General features: G+C 54.9%; 1 protein-coding gene and 1 long non-coding RNA gene across 4 annotated transcripts; both read right to left on the reverse strand.

Annotated features, from left to right (window-relative positions):
• Positions 1-536: 536 nt before the first annotated feature.
• Positions 537-16737, reverse strand: LOC101787436 (uncharacterized). Of its 3 annotated transcripts, none has more exons than XR_010040741.1 (3): positions 16536-16737; positions 3811-7033; positions 537-2626 (listed from the first exon to the last, which is right to left on the reverse strand). It is a non-coding gene; the product is annotated as an uncharacterized LOC101787436 (long non-coding RNA). The 3 variants fall into 3 exon arrangements; XR_010040739.1 differs by having other exon boundaries at positions 3811-7079; XR_010040740.1 differs by lacking the exon at positions 16536-16737 and adding an exon at positions 16056-16179 and having other exon boundaries at positions 3811-7079.
• Pou3f3 (POU class 3 homeobox 3) lies at positions 11405-14401 on the reverse strand. The gene has a single exon (XM_003471740.4). The coding sequence runs from the start codon at positions 14349-14351 to the stop codon at positions 12864-12866; it is 1488 nt and encodes a 495-aa protein (XP_003471788.2). The 5' UTR covers positions 14352-14401; the 3' UTR covers positions 11405-12863.
• Positions 16738-24905: the final 8168 nt, after the last annotated feature.

The raw sequence follows: 24905 nt of genomic DNA on the forward strand, positions 1-24905 counted from the left end.
GTTGGGATCGGGTCCTTCAAGCCAAATAGCGCCTGTGTGGGGGCGACGAGGGACACGCGGTCCCGAGGGCCGAGGGACCCGGCAGCGCGCGCGGGGCACCGCCTGGCCTGGCAGCCGCTGCGCCCCTCTCTCCAAAACCCGGGGGACTCCAAGACCCGCCGCCGCACACCCTCTTCCTGCGAAAGAGTGAACTTGCTGAAAGTCGGCGCCGCCGCTCAGGTCTTGCGCCTGTGGCGCTGAGTTCCGCTCGGCTTTCGGGGTGCGCAGCAACCTCGCGTCCTCGGTTCTGGGACACGCGCGTCTCCTAGGTGCTCTGTGATCTCATCCAGAGAAATTAAAACCCGCTTCTGTAACGTTTATTCTTAGCTTACAGAAAACGGGGAGCGGGAGGGACGCGTGAGACACCGACTGCGAAAGCACGGAGCTGCAATCCTTGGGCCCGAAAGGTCGCCCGCCAGATCCTGGCTTCCCCTGGACCCGAGCCTACCCTGGAAACTTAATCTGGTCGCCAATAAAGCACCAATCACACCGAGCAATCAAAAACCAATTATGACCATCAGTGATTTTATTCCCAATGGTTAGAGCTGAGGCCTCCAAACTCGGCCAAGATAATGCAGCTTTTCAAAAATTTTGCTACCTAAGATTTTTACTACTCCTCTCACCAAAGAGATGCCCAGAGTCGGCCAGGAGGGACCCATGGGTGAAGAAGGAGTTTTTTCTGTCAGTAAAGTTTAGGGCTGCTTCTGGTAAATTATGGAGTCTTGGTTCCTGGCACTGTAACATTAGGCGAAATGTGGCTGATGGTGGTGGTGTGGATCCTCGGTTTGGAGGTGGGATTGGGGGAGGGTGAGGGGAAGGGCGTGCTCTCTCGGGGCTCTCTCTGGGGGCTCTCCCTCGAGGCTCTCTGGTATTGCTGGAAATCCCGCTGTTTTAAAGGACAAAAGCTGTAACTCTGCTGGTGGGGCTGCGGCTCTAGGGTTTGGCTGGGAATTTAGGGACAGCAGGCTGTGGACCCAAAGCCAAAGGCAGAGGAAGGAATTGGGTCCCCTTCTCTGTGTGCTTCCTCTTTCCAGCTCCTGAGTTGAAATAGCTTTGGGGGGTCACATGCTGGCTGATCAAGGGACCTTTGAAAAATGAAAGTCTCCTGCGAACCGTCTGCATTGGACCTTTCTTGTCTGTGTGTGGGCCATCTCCTCACCCAAACGGGGCCAAGCTCAGTGCTGGGCTGAAAGGGACAGGCATGGGAGGAGGGAAGGGTGCATGGCGACCAGAGCCCAAGCAGGAGGACGCGGGGGATATCTCTGCCGGGCGAGGAGGGGCCTCTCAGCAGGATGTCCTGCAGTCCTAGGGCTTGGCCTTCCAGGCCCCTGACCGTGAACTTCCTGTGGATGTCCACAGCAGCTGGAAGCACATCTGGCTCTGGTGCTTTACCAGGCTGTGTGGCATGGAGACCTGCGTGGCCCGGGCAGTTTCTAGGCACTGGTGTCCTCACGTCTTGCTGAGACGCTCCGCAGTGCCTCCTGGTTCCCATTTGGCCTCAGCTACTTGCCCTGCAGTGGGGCATCGCCAAGCAACAGTGCAGGGCAAGAAGGGATCCTGCATAGGTATCAGGAGGCTGGGATTAGCCTGGGATTAGGCTTGGGGTCCTCACTGCTCTTGGGAAGCTCCCTAGGGACAGACTGGTTTATGGCCTGACCCAGGTTGTTGGAGAGTGTTTGCTGGACTTGGAGCCCCCCCCCCCAGCAAAAAGAGCCACGGCTTCATGAGGTGGGTAGGTGAGGCCCATTTCGGCAGGAGAGCTTAATGGGCCAACCTAAATTCCCTTCTAGCCTCCCCCCACAGAGGCACCCTGAGGATGAACTACTATTGACCCCAAGAACCCCTAAAAGGGAGCAAGAGGCTGAGAAAGGGCTCCCTATGACCCCCAACAGGGGCTTCAGGAACAACTCCAGTTTAGGGCTTGTCTGCTCCTGGCTGGGTGGGTGGGGCAGACCAGCCTGAGGCCAGGGCTCCCTGCAGGAGGCCTTGGACAAGTGGAGGGGGATTTGGGGCAGAGCTGAGGGCCCGCAGGGCTGGGCCTGTGTTCCTGCAAGAGATCTAGGGCTCTGTGCAGAGAAGGAGCACAGCTCTCTGCAGGAAGACTGTGGGATGCCTGAGTCCACTGGGTCCCTAGACCCTCTCCCCTCTCCTGCTTTTAGGATTCCCCATCCCTCCAGGAAGACCTGCTTGCTCCAGCATGGGGCAGAACCTGGGCAGGCTGAAGGCAGATCTCTTAACTTGCAACTTGCTTGAGAACTGACCTATAAGGAGGAGAGCAGAGGACCTCCATGGTGCTGGCAAACCTACTCCCTCCTGCGCCAATAGGTGGTCCTTGCCCAGGTTCAGGGAATGGGGGAAGAAGGGTGGACTGTCCTCAGCCAACCGTCAGTGCAGATGAGTTTCTTCCTCCACAGGAACTGTCCCTGACCAGCCAGAGTCCACCTAATGTCATCTTGACCCCTGTTCAGCTGGGATAGCCTAGGCCACCTCCTTCCTTGTCTTCTTTGTGGCTTCTCTTGCATTGTAGGAAGGTTGAGACATGTCCTTCAAGTCAGCAGTGATCCTAGTTTGCACCCTCACCGCAGAGCTGTGGGTGGAAGACGCAGGCAGAGTCTCTTAGAAATTCCCTGCTGTTCTCTCGGGCAGAGGAGTTGACAAAACATAGACATAAGACACAGTGACCATCAGCCAGAAGCAGCACATCTGCACTGTGGGGAACTGGGCAGGAGCTGGGCCCCAAGCTGACACGATGGACAGGCAGGCAGAAGCTGAGGCAGGCCAGTGGCAGGGCCTGCTACATTTGTGCAGTGGCCATGTGCAGGCCTGACCTGGAAAGGGCACAGCCCCTCAGAGCGGCCTGGCAGAGGGGATGCAGGTGGCACCTCTGGGGTTGAATTAAAAGAAGGGAATAGGGTGAGGAGGAGGGAAGCCACTGCCCATACTGCCACCCATAGTGGACCTTTGGAAGCTGTGTGCTCACTACGACCGGTCCCCACGGGGGACATCTGTGCCCCACAGGCTCCTGCACCCGCTGGCAGTTTGACCTCAGGCTCTGCCTTGTGCTGAGCGCAGACCCTAGGCCTACAGTGCCCAGCAGGAAATATCCCTGCTGCTCCTAGCACTGAGGGCTTGGGGACTCCTGGGGCCCTGCGGGTGGGTTCTTGGCTGCTTGGTTTCACACCTGTCTTGCAGGTAGAGTCCAGCTCGGCCTGCAGCCCCTGACAAGCCCCTGCCGCACTGCTGGGCACCAACTTCTTTCCCTCCAGCCCCGCTGGAGGCCAGAGTCCCCGAAGGTGCTGCTAAGAAAGGGGCTGGGGTGGCCTGAGTGCCAGGAACCTCCAGGGGCTGCAGGGCGGAGTGCATCTCTTGAGCTCCCAAGGCTTAGCTCCCTGGGCTTGAAGGGCACCCTCTCCTCCCTTTATAAAGACCCAGTGACTCAGCGTGGCACGCTTGCTTCCCGGGTTTCTTCGTCTTGCCCAGCCCCGAGGCCTGCAGCTCCTGCTGGACCGCAGCCCATGACCTTCCCAGTTGACCAGGGCCTTGCGGAGCAAACATGAGCGCGCAGGAGACCGCAGTGCTCCGCGCGCCTCTGCAGCGGCCTCTGGGCTCTCCCAGGCGCACCCATCACTCTGGCAAAAGCAGCGCCTCAGCTCTGCCTCAGGCCGGGGTCGCAGAAACCTGGGCTACTGAAGGAAGGCAATGATGGGCTTTGCCCAGGCAGGGAGGTGACTCGCACTCCCATGCAGGGCGGCGGCGCCGCTCTGTGCTAACCTGGGTCCTGCTGGGCTGCCAGGTCCCTGTCCTTCCTCTGTCTGCGTGTCCGTGACTCAGTCCAGCGTGGCGGGCGGGAGGGTCGCAGCAGGGCTGTTTCCACCACGGCGGCCAGTCCTGGGTCTTCGCGTCTCCGCGCTAGGCAGAGGCCTGCACAGGGTCCTTGGAGAAAATCGAGCTTGGCACCTCTCCCGGCCGCCGGCGGAGGGCTCCGTTACACAACACTAACACGGGGATTCCTTGGGTTACCTTTTTTGGGCCCACATCCGCCAGCCCTGGGGATTCTAGCGGGCGCTGCAAAGGGAGTGGTGGCTCCATTCCCTGGGGGCTTTCATGCCCCTCCTGGTAGCTCTAGTCCCAGGCCTGGAACAAAGAGGAGAGGTAACCAGCTCCCGACACTTCCGTCCCCCCTGCGAGCCCCTTCTGGACCCTGGGAAGGAAGCCTGCGCGGCGGGAGCATATAAGCCTTGCTGGCTGCCCCCAGCTCCAGGTGTGGGCGACGCGGTGCCCCTGGACTCCCTTTCCTACTGCCCACTCTGCGTGGACCCCGAACCAATCGCTGCACACTCCTCTCGGCTGGGCATGGGGCTCAGTGGCTGCGGGCTTTCTGAGCCTGTGAGGACCTGGGTTTGATCCCCAGCGCTCCCAACAAAAAATCATGCAGGACAACTGTTAAATAGTTCTTGGGAACGTGAAACACCTTTCCCCAGGACTGGAACACTCTGAAAACCCTGTTTGGCAGACATCTCCTGGGTGTGTTAAAGTAAAAAACAGGAGGGCCAGAGAGCTCTTGAAATCCACAGGATTTCTCTTTTAAAATGTTAATGAAAAGTCAGTCATTCCTTAAGCGTTATTTTGTTTGCTGCAGGCTTTAGGGCTTTTCTCCACTATTGTATCCCAAAGATTCTCAAGACCAAGCTACTAAGACGTTCATTTTCCTTTTGCTGATTTCTGGCGAACCTGTACTTTCTGGTTAGGTCTACTAAATTTATCTTTCCCTCTGTAGGCCGTTTCCAGCCTTGGAAGTCCCTGCATGACCCTTGCAGGGGCAGCTGGGAACCAGTGCCCAGCCCTTGAGGACCTGTCCATCCCAGGCCGGGAGCAGCATAGTTTGGACACTGTTTATTTCAGTGTCAGTACCAGGAGCTCGCTGAAATGAGGGCTTGCCAACCTTCCTGGAGAACAGAGCTACTGTGACCGCCCAGGAAGTCTCCAGCTCAAAACACCTCTTGTCCTTTAAAAAAAAAAAAAATTAAAAAGTGCTTTTCCTTCCCTGCCAGTGTGTGTCCTATTGTGCTGCAGCTCCAGGAATGAAACTGGAGCCCTGGTGGCCACCCTTGTTGTGCTTTGTCACCAGGTCTGGAAGGGGGAACACACACTGCCCATGTATCACTCAGGTGCGTCCTGGATGTCTCATGTTTACTTAGGCTCACGGTGCGCCCTGGAGCAGTCACACCTGATCCTGCTGTCTCTGGACAGCTCTCCAGCAGACAACAGCCCTCTGTCTCTCCCAGAGGAAGGGTCACCCAGGAAGAACTTCCTGAATACAGAAAGACCAGACCCAGGCTCTCCTCTTCCTGAGCCCATCTTTTCCCTGGGAGGGGGTGCCTGCAGTGCTCTGTGACACTGCAGAAATGACAATGATGGGGTATATCCTGCAGATGCAGCGTCCCTACATTCTTTCCAACTCCCACCACTGAGAGTTTAGTTCTGTTCGCACACGCGCGTGTGTGCACACACATACGGACACACCCCAACAAGTGTCCCATCTCCAGCACATTTCTCCTGGAAGACTCTAGTGACTGCAAACATAATTGGAAAAGTTTTTTATTAAAAAGTAAAAAAGGAAACCTCTCCCTGCATTTTGGGTTAGAGCTTTCAACACCACCAGACCCAGGAATCCAGCAGCCCTTCCTTCCAAAGGACAGGTAAGTATACTGCTTCCCTTTCTGGCCTCTGAGCTCCAGCTGTGTTTAAAAGCTAAAATTCTCTTTCCAAAGGGAAGAAAAGGAACAAATTCCATTAATGAATTACATCCGTGGAATGTGGTTTGTCTAGGGCAATTGTATTTGTAAATAACCAGCTTCCTGTTTAGTAGTTTTATTTTAAAAGGCCTCCAGTGCCTCTGAACAGTCTTAATACAGAAACAGTTCATCTTAGGGTTGGAGTTCCACCCTTGTTTCATGTTTCCTTGGGAAAACTGGGTCATAAGCATCCAGGATGTCCCAGGACTCGTCATTCTACATGTCCCAGGTTTACAGAAGTTCTAGATGAGGCTGGCTCCCTGGGATGTCACAGGACTCAGACCCACTTCTGCCCCTGTGTCTTTGGAAAGCTAACCACACCTGGTTCTGCAGCTGTGGGTCACGGCCCATTGGGCACACACCAGAGGGCTGGCATTTCAGGGTCTCTGCAGGTCAGGGGCTGCGGTCCTCCGGCAGGGTGACTGTGACCCAGTCCGAAGCAGGCAGCAGATTTTCCCACCTGCAGGAAGCAGAACTGGGCTGAGGGAGGCCTGAAACTTCCACTCAGCTGCCTGTAGGATTGCCCTGTCCTGTGCCCTCACTCCCAGAGGGCTGGACTTCGAAAACTCTAGCTCTGGTCTCTTCCAGCTCTGCATTTGAATTCAGAGCAGCTGAGTCAGTAGGTTGGAGCCTTTTCCTGAGCCTGAGTATCTCCCCACTCCCTCCCTCTCTCCCTCCCTCCAGTGCAGCTTCTTGGGAGCAGGACTAGGCCCCACCTTCCAGTACACAACTCTTAGGCAGGACTAGGGGCTCAGAAGGCTAGTTCCCACTCAGACTGTGCACAGCAGAGGGAAGGCTCCTGACAGCACGGCGGCCAGCCAGGTCCTTAGCTCAGCTCCTGAACTCCATGGTCAGCGGCCAGTGGAGCTCCCAGGAAAACCCCCAGTCTTCCTGAAGTCATGGCTGGCTAGGACCCCTAGAAGTTGAGAACCCTGCTCCTCCTCCACTCATCCAGCTCCTAAAGAAACTTTCTGTGGTCTCCCCGGCTCTGCTGTGGCCCTGGCCCACTCAGGCCACCAGCCCGGCCCCGGGACAACACTGCCTGCTGGCTTTTACCTCAGGCCTCCGAAGGCACAGCTGTAACAGCAGCAGCAGCAGCAGCAGCAGCAGCAGCAGCAGCCACAGCGTTGTCTAGAGTGCGGCTGGAGTGCGGGGCCTTCGGGAGGAGCAGAGCTGTGGCTGAACCGGGATGCTTCAGCCTAAGAGAGGTCTCAGTTGGCAATTATCAGTAACCCCAATAGACAACTCCATTAAAAAAAAAGAAAAAGAAAATTTACTACTGTTCTTGAAAGCTGTTATTTCTTACATCGCTTTTAGGACTAAGATAGATGAACAAAACATCGCGTTTCAAGCCATTTTGATCTGTAATTAAATGGCAGGATCGGTTTGTATTCTCCTACGGCTTTTACAGAAGTTGCAGTGATCCAAAGTCGGGTTGCTGTGTCAGACTGGCATTTTTATTAATGAGAATACAAAAAGCTTGCATATTCTTAGCCCTGCTTGAATTTAGTTGCTAAGCAACCGGTGTATGGTAATTCATCCGCGAAATTTAAATCTTTGAGAAAGGATCTTGGGTTTTGCTGAATGGTCGCCACGAGGAAAACAACTTGTGGGACCCACGGCAGCTGCCACGCGGGCTGTTGGGCCGTGCCGGGCTGAGCAGGGACCAGGCGGCCCCAGGACCACCGCCACCCGCGCTGGCTGCCACCTTCCCTGAGAAGGGCTGGACTGGACACCTGGTGCCTGCCCCTCCTGCTTGCCTCTGGTTACCTCGGACTTGCACCGAGGTTTGCACAACAGCAGAGCCTGCGCTGACCAAGCCCCTGCCCTGGGGCCTCTGGGTGCAGCCTGCGAGTGGAGTGGAAGCATCCCCTACCCCTGGAGAGCGTCCTGTGCACCCCTGCACGCATGCACACACACGCATTGTACCACCTCAAGAATGCCTGCTGCCCTCCTCCCAGACCCCTCTGAGGTCACTTCCAGAGCCGACTCCTCCTCGAGGAAGAGGACTCATCCCAGGCAGCGGCCACAGCCCACCAGAAGGCCAGGCAGCCGCAGCCGGCAGTGACATCATGGGCTCCTGCTTGGACGGCTCGCGCCCACGTTTAGGATACAGGAACCAACACGGATGTGAAATCAAGAATGAAAGAGAGTAATCTAATTAATAGGCCATGAGCCAGGCTAACAAAATCAAAGAATCTGATTACACCAGGATCCCTCTTGCTATCTCCGCTGCTCCCACCCAGGCTCCTCCAGACCCTTGCTATTTCCTTCCCTACCCTGGAAAGTTCAGGAGGTAAAGCAGAGCACTCAGATTTCCTTACTGAAATCAAGATCAAGCCCACCCTGAGGCTTCCCAGGCCAGGGGTCACGTGGGTGACCTTCAGGCCCTAGGCCCAGCAGATGACCAAGCCACTGACAGAAGGGCAGGGAGCGGGCAGGGAGCCGGGGAGGTGGGCTCCACCCCAGCCACACCTGTGCCCCTTACCCTGGCTACCACTCACAGGGCCTCCCGAGAGAGAGGGTTTCTCTGCTCACTGCCATTGCAAGATGATCTTTTTTTTAAACAACCACCACTCTTCCCTAATCACCTTGCTTGGGGTCACTGACCACTCCAAACTCTCCAGGCTTGGCCAACTCCCTCCCCACAGAGAGCTCCGGACTCCAGCAGCTATTAGGTTTTATCACTAAAACCACATTGCCCTAATCTGCACAGCCAGCCACGCTTGTGAAAGAAGAGAATACTTTAATTTCTATCATTCTGCCTTAAAAAAAAAAAAGAGAGAAAGAAACCAGGAAACCAGGTCCACCTCCTAAGTAACTAATTCCGAGTCTGCAACTGGTGCCAATACTTGTTGCATCCATTTTAGAGCTGATTAATTACCCTGGAACTTGGGCAAACTAAACTCCATGTGGAGAGGCTGTTTCTTCCTTCAATTTAGTTCTCGGAGCTACGAGTTATTGATGGACCTAACTCTGTTTACATACAAATTGGTGCAAATATGCCCATCTCTTCAAATGCATTTCATATAGATATATAAAAGTGTCATTTTTGATTTAGCTTAAAGACGTTGATCATTTATTACAAAAATAAACGAATAAATACAACAATATATTGTTGCTTCCAACAGGATAAATACTTTACAAATATATAATTTAAAAAAACAACTTTAATCGTTAAAATATTACACTTATCGATAAAACTATCCATAGTATATACTGCATTGAATATTAGAACCAATTATTCTCTGAATGTTGGAAATCATTCATACAAAGCAGATTACGAGCATGTAATGAACACACAGTGGGTGCTACCCGAGGGGGGGCGCTCCTGGGAGCAACAGTGGACAGCTCTAGTGTGGAACAAAGAAGTCCCTGGCTAAGAACTAAAGAAAAACAAAACAGATGAGAGGGCACCACAGCAGTTTAAGGTGTTTAAAATACACCGTGAAGGACTGATCCTAGGGACTCACTGGAGGCAACGGCTGGAAGAAGCCTGCCCAGGCTTGGGCCAGTGGCCCAGAGTCCCAGGAGACTGTAAACTGTGGATGGGCCTAGTTTGGGCTTAGCCAGGCCAGGGTGGGAGGTGGGGGTGGGGAGGTGCGTGTGACAGGACTTGGTCCCTTTCCTTCGGGCTGGGAGGGAGGGTAAGGGAGTGAAAGGGGAGGAAACAAACAGCACTTTGCGGAGCACAGGCACTTGTGCTGCAAAGCGACACAATGGTCAAATTCAGATCTGGGGACATATAACAATATTTTCATTATTTACATGTGTAACAATGTAGGCCTTAGCACAGAACCTCTCCTCCCTTACAGCTCCTCTCTTTTGTGTCTCAACTGTGAATTCCATCTTGCAGATACATTCAAAGGGTTGAAAAAATTTTATAAAATGCAAAATAACGAGACAAAATGGACCCGGTGGTGGAGCTTCTCCACTGAAGATCACCCAGCTACCCCAAATCAGCGCCTTTTCCCTAGGACTCAGCACAGGTTGCTTTTAAATAGAAAACAGCGTGAAATCTATTGTGAACTCTTTTGTTGTCAGGTAAGTCAAGTCAGCACATACTTCCCAAAATTTTAAACAGATCTATTCCTTTTCTAATCAAACACCACTATTTCGGCAGAAAACAAACAAAACACAACACAGGATTCCAACTCACACACCAGCAGTGTACACCGCATTCGGACAACCTGCACAACTTGCCCAGTTCTTAGCTTGCCGGGGGCGCTTTCTTTGCCTTTCCCCAAGACCTTCAAAACCCATGAACTTCATCCTAGCCCCTCCAGGTTGTAAATTCCCTGGGCTGGGTGATGCCTAGAGGTGTGTGAACCAAGAAAGTACAATGTGGTTTCTTCTGTTTTTTCTTTTCTGTTTAATAAATAAGCCCTTTTCAGATTTCACAAATCAAAATGATTGTGATTTCTAGTGCGATTTGGTGTTTAAAACAATGCAACCCGGTCCACGGCCATCTGGCTAGGCTGATTTATGGAAGTGACACAGGGCCTGTCTGGAGAAATGACTGCTCACGGTTGCTCCCTTGGTTTTCGGGGATTTTTTTTAACCCCTGCACGATATCACAGGCAGAGGAAGCAGAGGAGAGGGAGAGAGAGCACAATCTGAGTGATAGCCAAGTAAGAACAGGGCAAATGAATCTGTGGAATCATTACTTCAAGAAAAGCACAATATACAAGAATTCAGCCAGAGGAGCCCGAGCCTTGCTTCTGAAGGCTGCCAGCCAGGGGCACTGTGCTCTCATTCCCCGTACTGTAAACATCCATGCATTACAATGAACTCCATCAGTGTGGTCACTCTGCAGGGTTTAGCTAGAAAGTGACCTAAAAAAGCTCAAACCCCCTGCACCAGGAGAGGAGATAAAGAATCACACCGTTCCGGAAAGACAAACCACAGAAACCACACAGCCCGATGCTCTAGTTGGAATGGCCCAGATGGAAAGCAGGCTGGACCAAGGGGGCCTTCTGAACTATCTTGTCTCATTACAGGAAAAAACCCAAACAACAAAAATGCTTAATAATTTAAATTTAATTGCATATAGTTATGAATAGGAGGTAAGTGATATCAAAATATTTTATAGACTTATCAGCTATTCTTCACAACCATCAGGCTTCAGAAAAAGAGAAAAGAGGCATAGAAAAAATGTGGCGGGGGGGGGATGAGAGGATAAAAGAGGCTCAACTTGGGACATGAGTTGCTCAGAAATCACCAGTTTGGCACATTACTGGTGGTGTAGTTCAGTCATTCAATAAAGAACACAGGTATCTTCAAGAAAAGGGTTAGTATCTACAGACAAACTCACTCCGAAACACCAGACACCCACTAAAATTAAGGGGGAGAAAATGCGGTGAAATGCATGGATGGACAAGGAGTGGCCACTGTGTTAACACACCAGCTGTCCAGGCTTGCAGCAGCTCACTCTGGACCTCCAGCTACACCTCAGCAGAGCAGCCCTGTTCCTCAGCACTCTGCCCTACCAGAGATCTGCATCAGTACAAAAATAGGTCTTCGGAGAACTCTTCTCTTCCCACAGTGAGTATGCATCAGACACAGACTACTTCCTTCTAACAAATTTATTTTCTCGATCAGCTCTTACGGAATCACTACTCAAATTAAATTACAATCAAATGATCACATCAAAAGATACCCTTATTACCTAACAACTGTCCATATTTTCATTTCATTTTGATTTGTGCTCGTCTGAAAAAAACACGTAATACAAGATCTGGGGAAAAATAAATTACCGTTTTGCAGCAGTTCATAAGTATTCTGAATAAAATATTAAAAGAAGTCATTTAATGAAAATATAAAGCAAATATTTTTAGATCAACAACGGATCTAACGATTCTATATTGCCGTCTTTTGAAAAGTCTGTTTATTAAAACCTACCAAAAACACTGCTTGCAAATGGCAGTATTATATAATCACTTCCACAGCGCCCATCAGTCAAGGTTGGCCAGGGGCTGAGGTCAGGCGGCAGGGAAGTGCAGCGGCTGGTGCTCAGTCTCTCTAAATCCCTTTATCGGAGTCAGTCCAGAAATAAAAAATAAAAAATATTAATAAAAAAAATATCAGCGGTGGCATCTTTAGGCACGGTCTGCCCTGTACGCGCAGTGGGAGAAGCCGGTAGGGTAGGGCCTGGCTCTGAGGCCGGCTGGGCCTGGCTTCTCTGCATGCTGGGCACCCCACTGTCCCAGTCCATCCTCTGCTCCCTCCTGACGCTTTTATTCCCAAGGTTACTTTGAGGATACTTTCTTTTGGCTTTGCTGTTCAGTCTGTTAATTTCAGACACTGATTTTTTTTCCCCTGGAGACTGTTTCTTGCACCTTTCTCCTTCCTGTGTCATAGCTGATTTGTTAGTTCCCAAATGGCTTACTATGGCCAAGACGCACAGGTTCCTGCAGCCCAGAATCAGCTCCCAGGGAGCCTGGCGTTGTGGCTGTCTTGCAGGTGGCTCCCAGGAAAGCGTGTTCCGGAGGTGGAAGAAAAGGAAGGGGACTCTTTTTCCCTCCAAGAGGCAGCAGGACAGGGCAGGCGCTGTCCGTGGCTGCCTTACAGGACATCTCTTGGGCACAGAACACCTCGCCAGTGCAGTTTTGGTGTTAGGCATCTTCAACCTTCTTGAAAATAAAAAAACAGAACACCACCACAGCATAAATGAGATCTCGCGGTTGCTTCTTTTCCTCTTCCGGTTTTGTTTGTATATATGTGTATAAAACAGTCTAGGTATGTATTATGCTTTTTAAATTTTTTGGTCCCTCCTTCCTTGGACTTGCAAAAAAAAATGTAAAGAAATTAAAAGGAAAAAGTCTCCTTGGTCCGTGTCTCCCTCAATTTTTCCTCCAAGGGCGGGCACGCCTGTCTGTGGGCGGAGGGGAGGGCGGCGGCGCCGGGGCTCGGGCCGGGCGCCGCGGTGCAGGCTCTGCGGCGGCTGGGCGTTCGCAGGCGGCCCGTTTGTGGCCTGGTGGCGACTCGGCGGCGGCCGCGGCCCTCTGCGCGCGGCGCCCAGGCGCTCGCTCACTGCACGCTGGTCTGTAGCCCGTGGTGCGGCGGCGGCGTGTCGGCGCTCACGGTGCCCACCTGCGAGTACACATCGTCGGGCGTCTGCTGCTGGATCCCGGGCGGCGTCATGCGCTTCTCCTTTTGGCGCCGGTTGCAGAACCAGACCCGAACCACCTCCTTCTCCAGCTGCAGGCTGTCGGCCAGGTTGGTGATCTCCTGCGCCGAAGGCTTGGGACACTTGAGGAAGTGGCTCTCCAGCGCGCCCTTGACGCTCACCTCGATGGAGGTCCGCTTCTTGCGCTTGCGGCCCTGCGCTGCGATCTTGTCGATGCTGGTGGGGCTGCCGGTGCTGGAGTCCGCCTCCTCCAACCACTTGTTCAGCAGCGGCTTCAGCTTACACATGTTCTTGAAGCTCAGCTGCAGGGCCTCGAAACGGCAAATGGTGGTCTGGGAGAACACGTTGCCGTACAGCGTGCCCAGCGCCAGCCCCACATCCGCCTGCGTGAAGCCCAGCTTGATGCGCCGTTGTTTGAACTGCTTGGCGAACTGCTCCAGGTCGTCGGACGTCGGTGTATCTTCGTCCGAGTGCGGGTCGTGGCTGTTGAGTCCGGGCCCTGCGCCGCCGTGATGCGGGGCGCCCTGCGCGTGGTGCGGGTGGGGAGGGTGCGGGTGTGCGTGGTGGTGATGGTGGTGGTGGTGCTCAGCCAGTTCAGGCGTGTCACCGCGAACCAGCCCCGGGTGCACCAGGCTCTGCGCAGCGCCGCCTGCGCCTCCACCACCGCCGCCACCGCCGCCGCCGGGCCCGGGAGGCGCGCTCAGCATGCCGTTCACGGTGAAGCCCCCGGGCTGCGAGTACAGCAGGCCCTGCGGCGGCGGCTGCTGGCCTCCGGCCATGGACGGGAGATGAGCGGCGGCGGCGGCGGCAGCAGCAGCGGCGGCAGCGGCAGCAGCAGCACCCCAGCCCCCCGGGTGGCCCTGGTGTGGGGGCGGCGGTGGGGGCCCCAGGTGCGGCGGTCCGCGGTGGTGCAGCGCCGCGCCCGCGTGCAAATCATCGCGCCCCGCGCCGCCCTTCACGTCGGGGCCCTGCGGGGGTGGGGGTGGGGGTGGGGGCGGCTGCTGCGGGCTCCCGGCCATGCCCACCGCGCTGCCGGACCAGGGTGCGCTGGCCTCCACCGCGGCGGCGGCGGCGGCAGCGGCGACAGCGGCGTGGGGTAGGGCGGTGACCCACTGGTGCGCGTGGCCCAGCATATGGCCGCCGTTGCTGGCGGCCATGGCCCCCTGCATGAAGTCACTCTGCACCATCTTGACGGAGGCCGGGTCCCCGCGGTAGGCGCCCGAGGTCACGGCGGCGCTTCCCGGCTGCATGGCGCCGCCGCCGCCCCCCGCGCCGCCCCCCGCGCCGCCGCCGCCCCCACCGCCGCCCGCCGCGTCAGAGTGCACGATGGAGCCGGCCGCCAGCAGGCTGCTGCCAGGCAGGTACGGGTTAGAGGCCGCCGTGGCCATGCCGCCCCGCTCGCGCCACCCCACGGCCGCCACCGCCGCGCCCCGCGCCCCGCTGCGCGCCCGCCGCGGGCCCGCTGCCGCCGCTGCACGGCCGTGGGCAGGGCGCGGGGGTCGCCGGCGCGCCCGGGTCAGCAGCAGCTGCCGCGGCGACGGCCGCGGCCGCCGCGCTGCGGGGAGGGGCGCGCGCTACCCGGGGCGCGCTCCGTGGCCAGCCCTGCCGCGGGGGGTCGCGGCCGCCCCCCAGCCCCGATCGCTGCCTTGTCCGGGAGTCGCTGGGCCGGGCCGGGCCGGGCCAGGCGGGGACGCTGCTGCTTTCCGGCCTCTTGGGCGCGGGGTTCGGTCCACCTGCTAGGTGATGGCTCCGCGGGCGACAACAAAGAAGCGGCGCCTTCCCTCCTTCGCCAAGTCACGCGTGGCCAGCCGCCGGCCCGATCACGCAGCCTCTGCTGGTTCTCACTCAGGAACGCATTGCTCAGGCTTCCCCTTGGCGTGGTAAAACTTTTTGGGTCCCGGAAGGCTTGGCGGTGCTGGGCGATCCTGGGCGTGGAGAGGGGAGCCCGGCGCCTGCTGCCCCCCTCGGGTCCACTCCTTCCAAGTTTGGTTCTGTCCTAGGAAAACTTCCTCCGAGGGTGCATTGCGCTGAAGTTGCTATTGCCGTACCTCTAGGCTGCCTCGGACACAAGAGTCCTTTCTCATTCTCCTCGCAACAGTCACAGTCTGATACGACATCTTTCCTTTTGGGCAGAAATTAGGAAACAAATATAACAAGGAAAAAAATGCACAGGAGAAAAAAAAAATGATGTCGAACTGCTCTGTTACCTTGTCGCTGGCGCTTTGGGCTGGTGTTTTATTTTTTTTCCAGTAGTGGTCTGCAGGAGGAGGAGGAGGAAGCGTGCATTGGCGGCTGCAGAGGTGTGTGAGTGCATAGAGGGGCTCCTGCGCCCGACCCCTCCGGGGACGCTGCGCGCTCGCTTGCTCTCGGGAGCCCCGACGGAGGCGCGGGCCGGGCGGCGGAGGTGCGGCGAAGCTGCTCTGTGCCCTGGTTCGCGCTCTCTCCTCGCTCGCCCTCGCGCACTTTCCCTCTCCCTCCCTCGCTCGGCTCTCGGGCGCCCGCGCTCGCTCGCCGCGATCTGACAGTTCGCTCTCTGTCCCTCCCTCACCGAGCGGGGACTGTAGAATGTTTACCCTCCGCCGCGAGCGCGCACCCACCACCACACTTTCCCAAATACAAGGAAGTCGAACGCCAGGGCCCCCGCCGATTGGCTACCCGCTGCGTGATTGGCAGCCCCGGAATGACTGGCTCCGGACGCGCGGCCCCCCTTCCGGCCGTTCCGATTGGTTGCTTTTTAATTTAGGCAGCGCGTCGTAGAAGCCTGAAATCTGTCGTCCTTCGGCCCGGCCCCCCCACCTCCCCGCGCCACTTTCCCCTCCCCGCCCTTCCCCCGCCGCTACATCTTAACTCTTAGCGTCCAGCCCGAGGGCTGGCGTCCCTCGGCGGCTCGGTGCGTTCGCGATCGGTCTGGGGGGCGGGGGAGAAAGAAGAAAGAGAGGGAGGAGGGGGGTGCGAGGAGGAAACCGGAGAGAGGAAAATCACGGGAAACCGCGGCCGAATCACCCCACCCAGCCCTCCTGCGTGCGCCCGGCCCCCGCCCCCACCCAGAGAGCCGCAGGGCGCGCGGCACGGCGCCCTGAGTGCGCGGGTACCTATGCACAGAGGTGTCCCCAGTGGGTTCGAAGTTTCCTCTTCCCTTCCCCCGCCGGCCCCCGGCTCTGTCCCGACGGGGGCGGCCCCGGGTGGGGGCCGTGACCACGCGCCTTGGACCTCCGCCACCGTAACTTTGTGCAGCGCGGCGCCGGCCCCTTTGTTTAAGTTCGCAGATGCCATCGTCGGAGCCCGGCGGCCCGCACGGCGCGTGCGGTCGGACCCTTGCCGCCCTCCCGCCCGCGCCCCCTCCCCGCGCCACCCTCCGGGGGACTCGGGCGCGCGTGCCCTTGTGAGTTTGGAAGTGCCGGCCGGCGGAGCCACGCGCCGGGTTTACAAGGCAGTCAGTCCGAGCTTCCCCCATAGATGCCTCGTAAGTGCCTCCGACCCCAACCGCAGCCTCGAGCACCCCAGAGCGGCCGCAGGAGCCGGCCCGAGCGCGGGGATCCGCCGGCCGCGCCCTGCACCGCTGCACCGCTTACCGTGTGTGTGCGTGCGTGCGTGTGCGCGCGCGTGAGTGTGTGTGCAATTTCAGTGTGATTGTTAGGAGCGGTGGGGCTTTGCTCGCTCGCTATTTTTAGTCATCGTGGTGCTTTTCTTCTTTCTGTTCTGTCTCAGATGGTTTTGCGTGGTGCATGGGGCTGGCGGCCGCGGAGCCTTCTCAACCCCAGCTCGGCTGAAAGAGTTAAGGGGGACGGGGTGGGGGGCGGGGTAGGCGGGGGAAGCTGAGGTGGGTGGAGGGGGGGACGCGGCCAAGCGGAAACGCTGCTCTGAGGAGCTTCAGCGAACCAAGAAAAAAAAAGAGAAAGTGGCAACGAAAACAAGGGCAAATTGAACCCTCCTCGGGGATTTCCAATGAACTAACCCGATTCGGACATTCAGTAAATACGCGGTTCCTAATGAGTGTGCGTGTGCCCACACCCCGCGCCCCAGCCCAGCGGTGGCCCGGCTCGGAGGAGCTGAGAGCGGGCCTGCGCGCCTCGCTCTCCGCTGCGCAGCTCTCCGCAGCCGGGGGAGCCGGCCCCGCAGCCTCTGATGGTCTCGGGACCCGCTGCTGTGTCGCAGGCGATCGAGCTCCCGCTCGCCGGGAGAACGGTGCCATCGTAGGTGGCTTTCAGCAAAGCCGTACTGCCAAGTTACAGACCTAAACGGCGGCAGTACTCAAACCCCAAACAGAACGGATTTTTGCTCTCTGCGTCTCCTGTAGGTCCCTTTTTATATTTATGTGCGCGTCAATGTATATATGAAAGATAGAACACAGATTTCATTGAATAAATCTGAGATCTCCAGGTGCAGACGTTGGAATAGTCGGTGCCAGCACCCCGTGTTTTCCTTTGCTGCCGATTTTGCTTGGATCAGGCTCAAAAACCGAGAGAGTCTCGTGGTTTTGTTTACACTGAATGGGGAGCAGAGGAACAGAGCCATGGGGCCGCCTTTCATTAATATACAGTGAGGATTTTGTCTAAATTACTGCTATGAATTTCACAGTACACGCTTTCAAAAGCAGTCTCAGGTGGCCTGATGAAACGCGATAGCGCCTCTGCAAACAGCTCCACTTTCTTTCTCTGCGTGGAGGATGTGTGCGCTTACGGGAAGCCCCCCAAAACGCTGCGCGCCCGGAGAAGGGAGACGCGCTTGGGCTCCGCGCTCTGTCCCCTTCATCTCCCCCCTTTCCACGTACTTAGTTCTCGCATCGCTCCCCACCCCCCGCCCCACCCATCCGCCCCTTCCCTTTGCAGAGTGTGATTGTTTTGTCTGGAAAAAAAAATCCAAAGTATATAACAAGGGGAGAACAGTTAGTGCTGATTTTCATTTGCATACATTTTCATATATTTTGGTGAAAATAATAGACTAGTGCGAGCTGGGCTTAGAGGACTCAGTGTAAAGGGAAGGCTTGGGCTCCACCGGTGCCGGGGAGTTGAGAATCTGCCTACCCTCCGCCCCCCCCCAAGGAACTTTATTTAAAAAAAAATAAAACAGCTTCTTTTATTTTAAAAAATCTAACCTTGGAAGTTTGCTCGGTAAGTGTTTTTCATTTTCTTTCCCTGCGTTCTCTTCTCTCTCTCCTGTCTGGTGTATTTGTCTGTGGTCTTGGAGGTGTGGGCGCTTATTTTCATGGCTGGGGACAGGAAAAGATTCGCAGGGCCGCTGTCTGGAGGCGGAAGGGAGAGTGTGCTGGGGAGGAAGGAAGAGAAATCCAACCCTGCTAAAATATTGCATAAAAATATGGACTCATTCCAAAGCTCCATAGAGCGAGGAGGCACTTTTGGGGTGTGTGTGTCAGATGAGTGCTATTAATTTTAATTGTTGATGGAGGGGAGCTGCAAAAGAATGTGACTGTGAGGCATGCACTATATAAATGTTTCTTGTTTGGGATTTTTTTTTCTCCCAGAGAATCAGGGTAACAGGGGAAGAAACCCCTTTCTGTAGCTGGTGGTGATGTGCTGAGCCCTGTGTACCTGTTGGGGTGGGTGGGGGACTGGCTCTGGGAGCTGGGGGTGGGGGTTGGCACAGGGAGGGCAGGAGCTGAGGCAGAGGAGGAAGCCAGGAGGGAGAAGAGCAGGAAGTCAGCGCACCCCTGGCTAATGCGAGTCTGGGGGGAGCAGGGGGAGGTGCAGCGCCTGGCTCTGCAGTGAAAGCCCTTCCCCAAAGCCGGTGATCAATCAAAACTAACCAGTCCATCCGCGGACTTTCCTCCCCACGGAGGCTGGAGCGTCTGCATGAACCTCGATTTTACTGTGTTTTCCATTTTTGACAGCCTAGCTGCCCCCTCCCTGCCTGCCTGGGTCGCTGGGATTTGTGAAACTGAGGGTGCGATTATTTACCAGGAGCAGTCATTAGATGCCTCTGGCTGGAGGAAATAGCTAGGCCAAGTCCAAGCCGCAGAGCAGAGTCCTACCTTTGTGAGAGAGGCCGGAGAGATTTGCAAAGCTTCTCGGTTTTGTTCTTTTTTAAAAGGAAGCCGCATCTGGGGCCAGGAAGGGGAACCAGGGGGCTGGGTTTTTATTTTATTAAATCTTTGTATACGGTACACCTTGCAGGGTAGAATTGGTGATTTATTTGGAAACAGGGCAGTAGCTTGTGACAAGAGGCAGAGGGTTTGGCTGGGGAGGGGCTCAGAATGGCCCGTTTTCCACCCTGGTTTATGTGCTTGGCAGCGACCCTTTGACTGAGGTAGCTGCGTGCTCCGCCGGACCACAGGCCATATAGAGCTGCTCCCTGAAGATCATTTGTTTCCTTGATGGGGAACATTTCTGAGCAGAGCATATTGGTTGCCATAGAGAAAGAAATAAAAGGAAGAACACTAGTCACATTAAGCTATATGTTTGTGCAGTGGGCTTTAGATAAAAGGACCTTGGTTCAGCCAAAGAGAAGACGCCAAGCTAGAGATTTCTAGTGCCACTAAAACTAGCTTTATTTTGTTTTGGACTTTTACAGTTGAAACATATAAGCTAATTTTATTGGTTGTTGTTAATTTTATATGACACGGTTTACTGAACAAAATAAACTTTGCTAGGGAGTAGCGCTGAGGACTCGTCAGCAGGGGGCGCGCCGACTCGTCGTAGCGGGCGCTGGGGAAAATACAGTGGTTTCAAAAGCAAATCTGCTCCTGGAATTTGCCAAAGGAACAAACACTTTTACCTTTCAATGCATATGCAGGGTGAAAAGTGAATTCATTGCATAACGCAGGATTTTAAAACGCGAGTACAATGACGTCCCCACCCCCGCCCTCCCGTGTCTGTGAACAGGCCCAAGGCAGGCAGGGCACACACCGTGTTCCTCCGTTTTCCCGCGGGGAAAGTACCTACAGGATTGTGTGCAGAAATGGGATGTGAAATTCTGAAGAGAAAAAGCTTTTAAAAATTATTATTATGCTTACATAATAGGATACTTTAGAAGCTACTTTTTGGGTTGTATATTTTGGGAAGTGATCAAGGAGGGAAAAAAGGATTCTAAAGTATTATCTGTTCAATAATTGAGATTCTTCACTGAGATACATGCGCTGGCTTCTAAGTAAAACTCAGGATCCTGGAGATGCAAGTCTGAACCGGCCAGGATACTCTAGCCACTGGTTCCAGGTGCCCCTATGGTTTTACAAAGATTTTGGCTTCACCACTGAAAGGCTTGGTGGGGAAAAGAAAATACAGAGTAGCCATGGGTTGGGGGAAACTGGATTTAAAACATATTTTGGTACAATATTACTTAACTCATTTGAAGAAAAGTTTTAATAGAGAGCAAAGTTGCTGCCTCCAGGATTTTTAGATACTGTGCTGGAAGACTGAAAGCCACGCGGGTAAAAAGGATGAGAGAGAGGTGGAAGAGGTCCTGAAATGGTGAGGGGGTGGATGCCCACTGGCTTGCGGGAATTCAGTCAGTCTGTCACTGACCAGTAGCTAGGAAGGGGCCCCTGGGTGGCAGCGATGCACCTGTGAGCATCCGGCCAGCTAGAGGGTGGCTCTCAAGTTCCTCCCAACGAGAGGGCCACCGGCCACCTTGTGCTCTCTGCAGCTGCAGGCCACTTGCTTCCAGCCACGAGAAGTTTCTCTTTAAAACTAATTTTAGTTAACTCAGAGTTTGGGATGAAGTGGGATTTCATGGAGCGCGGCTAGGACAGAATGCATGCAAGCAGAGCAGGCCCTGGCCAGCACTTTTTAATCCCCCCCCCCCCCCCGAAAGCTCACATTTGGGTCAGGAAATGTACTGTCAGGTTGGTGCTAATAAAGAAAACAGAGAATCGGGGAAACTGTAATTTGAGCCCAAACATTGCTTTTTTCGTCAGCTCGCTGGACATTTCAGACAAAAGCCTTCCAGGGCAGGTCCCTTGCACATTTGAGACAAATGTCTCACAGGTCCCACTTACTCTGCACGCCCTGCAATTCCCTATGCTTTTGAGAAAAAGTAGAGAAAAAGAAAACTTTTTGTTCCCTTAGACATTTTGTAGAACACAGGTGAAGAACACATTCTACTCAGTTAGATCAGATTTTCATGTGTGAGATTTTCTTAAGATCTGTGGTCCTCCAGGCGGCTGCTACTTAATTTTCTTTTTCAAAAATATATTTAAAAAGAACAGGGAAAGAAAAAAAAAAAAAGGACTTGGCTCTCATGATACCTCCAGTCGTAGGTAACCTTGTAGTGAAAGACACAAAAAATAAGATTTCTGGGCAAAGCAACAAGTTAATTTGAGAATAAAGGACACAGTAGAGAGCCCATGGTAGCACTCTGCGATGATTTGGGGGTGGAGAGGACCAGGCTGGGCAGGAATGAAGACCTAAAGCACTGGGCCAAGCTGCAGACTTTTAATTGTTGGGGATGGGGAAATTGCTTCTGGTAAATGAGGGCATGAGGAACATTACCTGGGTCAAACGTGCCAAGCCCAGAGTGGGTCTTTATTCATTTGTTTCCATTTCCGAATGAGAAGGTACTCGGTACTGACACAGCTTGGACGCACATTTCTCATTAGCGTTTCCAAATTAAAGTGTAAAGCAAACCCACAGATCCACACAGAGTGTTCTGTGCAGAGGGAGGACTCCGGAACGGTAGCTTTCGGGTGGAGAGGAAAATTTGCTGTGTTAGCAGTGGCCGAGTTTTTTCTTGGGATCGCTAAGTTTTTTGAAGTGTACCCCACCCCCAGGCCTTTGTATGGCTTTGATAACTGACTTATCTGATCTTGGAGAAAGAAAGAAGCATTTAGGGTTCTTTTTTTTTTTCTTTTAAAGACGAGTTTGAAGCGTCATTATAAATTTAAAGACACCATGATTCCTCATCCTGAATTTGGAAGCTTTCTTTCTGATACTTATAGGAGAGTTTTAAACTATAGGGCATTTCTGATTATGAAAAAAAAAAAAAAAACTAAGGAAACAGAGAAAGTTGGTTATCAGAGCTTTTTTTTGGAAACAACTCCTCTCTGTCAGCCACTGTGGCTGTGTGCAGGCTGAGAGGACAGGTGGCCGGCGGAGAGCCGCTCCTCACTGGGGAAACAGGAGCCCCTCAGCCTTCTCCTGCACCCCAACATCATGGTCTTGTTAAAATGTAACTCACAGGGCTGGGTAAAGCAGAGCCCAGCTGAGGGACCATAGAGGCTGAGGGAGAACAGAACAATAATGCTGATCTATGAACAAAAACATGGCTATGTCATAGCTAGAAAATATTACAAGGTCGCTTGGTGGCTGTGTGTGTGTGTGTGTGTGTGTGTGTGTGTGTGTGTGAAAAAGAAAAAGCAAATGCCAGAAATACTAACTCAGCTTTATCAGAGAGGCGATTGGAATTTTTGAGCTTGTGGTAGTCCCAGCAGAACTGAGCTGAATTGCTCTCTCCGTTGGGGACACCCTGAGCCCCAAAGAGACCCCTACACAGTTTGTAGCATCTCCTTCCTGGGTCAGAACCATTGGCACCGCCTGGTAGATGAAGGGGTCCCTTGTGCTGAACGGGAAAACAATTCTTTGCATGTTGTTGGTGCCTCTTTTTAAAAATAGATTTTGTGACATCTGAACCCAGCTATTGTCTGAGCATGTCGGGCCCAGGGCTGCTCTTTTGGGCACTTCTACCAGACGCTGCTGCCCTGGGTCTCTGCTTCCGCGTGCTGCTGTGCCGCCCCACTGCTAGCCTGCTTTCCTGGCTAACCCAGCCCCAGCTGGGTGCCCGTGGGCCCAGGCAGCCTCAGGGGTGTTTCCAAGAAAGTGTTTCTATTGTTCACTTTAAAAACAGTGTATTCATTCATATCTGGTGCGTCTCATGCTCCTGGAGGTGCAGCAGTCTCGTGTAAGCCGCCTCCCTCCCGCTGCCCAGCCTCTTGCAGTCCCAGCTAGGAAGCCTTGGTCCGCTTAAAAGTTCTGTGTGAGAACTGAGCGGTTGCTTTGACCGCTCAGCCGTTTCCCCAAAATTTCTGTAGGGAGCTTGGTTTGTACAAGCCCGAGAGAAGGACCGCGAGCCTAGCGTGGCACTTGATAGACATCAAATGTGAATTCCGTGGTAAAGCAAGGTGCAAGCGCACCCAGCAGCCAAGGCGGGTCCTCTGCGGCTCCAGGGGGTGGGCAGAGGGCTTTTTATTTTTAATCCCCATCTCAAAACTATCCAGTAAAACTTCACTATGAAAAACCCACAAGCTCCTGAATTAAAAAATACTACACTTTATGGCAGGACTCCGGCCAGTGGTCCCCGCTGGGGCAGAACGAAAGGACTAGAACTTTCCCCAGTGTTTTCCTTGGGAAAGCCGCGAGGCCTTTCGCCCCCACCCTCGCCGGTGCGTGATTTGTGGGCGCCAGCGTGACTCCTCCCGCGTGGGGCAGTGTGTGGGGGTCTCAGGGCTGAGTTTCGCTTCTGGAGATCCGCTGTCTCGCTGCGTTTTATTTTACTAAACATAGTGCTTGCATACTGAAATTAAAAGGACCCCTCATCCCTTCTTTCTCCCTGAACACTACCTAGGAAGGCCTTGCAAAATACTGTTTGACTGGAGCTCCAAAGAAGTCGAATTAGCATTGCTTTTCTGTGGCAAAAAGGGCAAGGTAAAAAGGGCAAAGTGAGAAAGCGGGGAGGGAGGGAAACGGAGAAGGAGGCAGAAAGCGCAGGAGGAGGCTGGGGCCGGCGAGATAGGCAGCTGGGATGCAGAGGCGAGGTAATGCTCAGGCGCCCTGACAGGTCACCGGGTCCACGGGGCCACAGCCCAGAACCGGGCGGGTGCCAATCGCACCCATATTTCGGGCCTCCTTCCCGCCTGGCCCCAGGAGCGCAGGCTCGGGCTCGGCTCCCGCCTGCTGCTCGCCTTTGTCACCGGCTTGGTGCGCGGCCGCGGGCTCCCGCGGCGGGCTTTGTTCCGGAGGAGCAGGCCAAGACCCCTCGCGCCGCCGCGTCCCCGCCCTCTCTGCGCTGAGGACGGTGGGGGTGGGGACTGCGCGACGGGGATCCGGACCCGAGCAGCATCCGCGGGCGCTTCGGAGCCTGGAACTTGTTCCTTGGTTCCTTCTCGTGATTGAGCTGTTGTCCCCTTCGCGAGGGGCCGGGGCTGAGCGGCAGAAGGAGGGCGAGGGGGCGTGCGTCCTCAGCCTGCAGCCCGGGCTAGGCGCGACTCCCCGGGCGCTGTCCGTGGATTCGTGTGGTTGCGTGCGCGCGTGCCAGGCTGGATAGGCGCACGCATGCAGGGACGAGGCGAACCGTCGGATTGAGTCCCAGGTCCTAGGCGTCTGGCAGCCGCAGGTCTGTGTGCTGGTTAATCCCCCAGGGACCTGCTCTGGAGGTGCTTCGAGGCCGCGGGTGGGCGCTGTGGACACACCCTGCGGCCGGGGCAGCGTGCGGAGCTCTGCAGTGGAGGCCTGTGGCAGGGGACAAAGAGGCAGACACTCGGAGCTAGCCCAGGGCAGGCGCGCACGTGGGTCCACGCGCGCCCCCGGCCGCGGATTCCTCACGTACCCCCCCCTCCGCCTCGGAGCCCCAAGCTCTGCATCTGGAAAGTTCTCCTGGACTCAGCCCTGCTCTCCCTTTTGCGCCTGGTTAGTGGCGCATGAGCTTGTGTCACCCTGTCCCCAGCCACCGCCAAAGGTGTGGGCAGATTGCAAGAGTTGCTGGTCTGTTATTGTTTGTCAAACAGGCTCTTTCTCTGGGGAGAAGGTCGGGGGGCATGTGGCGGATCCCGGGCCAGGATTACATTAATCAAAGCATTATTTCCCCAGAGAAGCCGAGCACAAATGAGAGTAAATCCTAATAAAATTGGATCGCGGAGAAATGGAACGTGTTGAGTAATCTGTGCTTCTTGATCAAAATCTCACATTTGTAAGATGTGAGTCTTTAAAAAACCTGCACCCCTCTGGCCTTGGCTGGGCTGCTGGGTCCGGGTTGGGCCAGGCAACGTGGCCACCTGA

This window comes from Cavia porcellus, unplaced genomic scaffold, assembly GCF_034190915.1.
Source record: "Cavia porcellus strain 051 isolate PalLab524CR breed Dunkin Hartley unplaced genomic scaffold, mCavPor4.1 scaffold_18, whole genome shotgun sequence".
In the NCBI taxonomy this organism is placed as follows: Eukaryota; Metazoa; Chordata; class Mammalia; order Rodentia; family Caviidae; genus Cavia; species Cavia porcellus.

Bases quoted from the DNA above. Each gene is read 5' to 3' on its own strand.
- Pou3f3 (XM_003471740.4), bottom strand. From the start codon at position 14,351: ATGGCCACGGCGGCCTCTAACCCGTACCTGCCTGGCAGCAGCCTGCTG.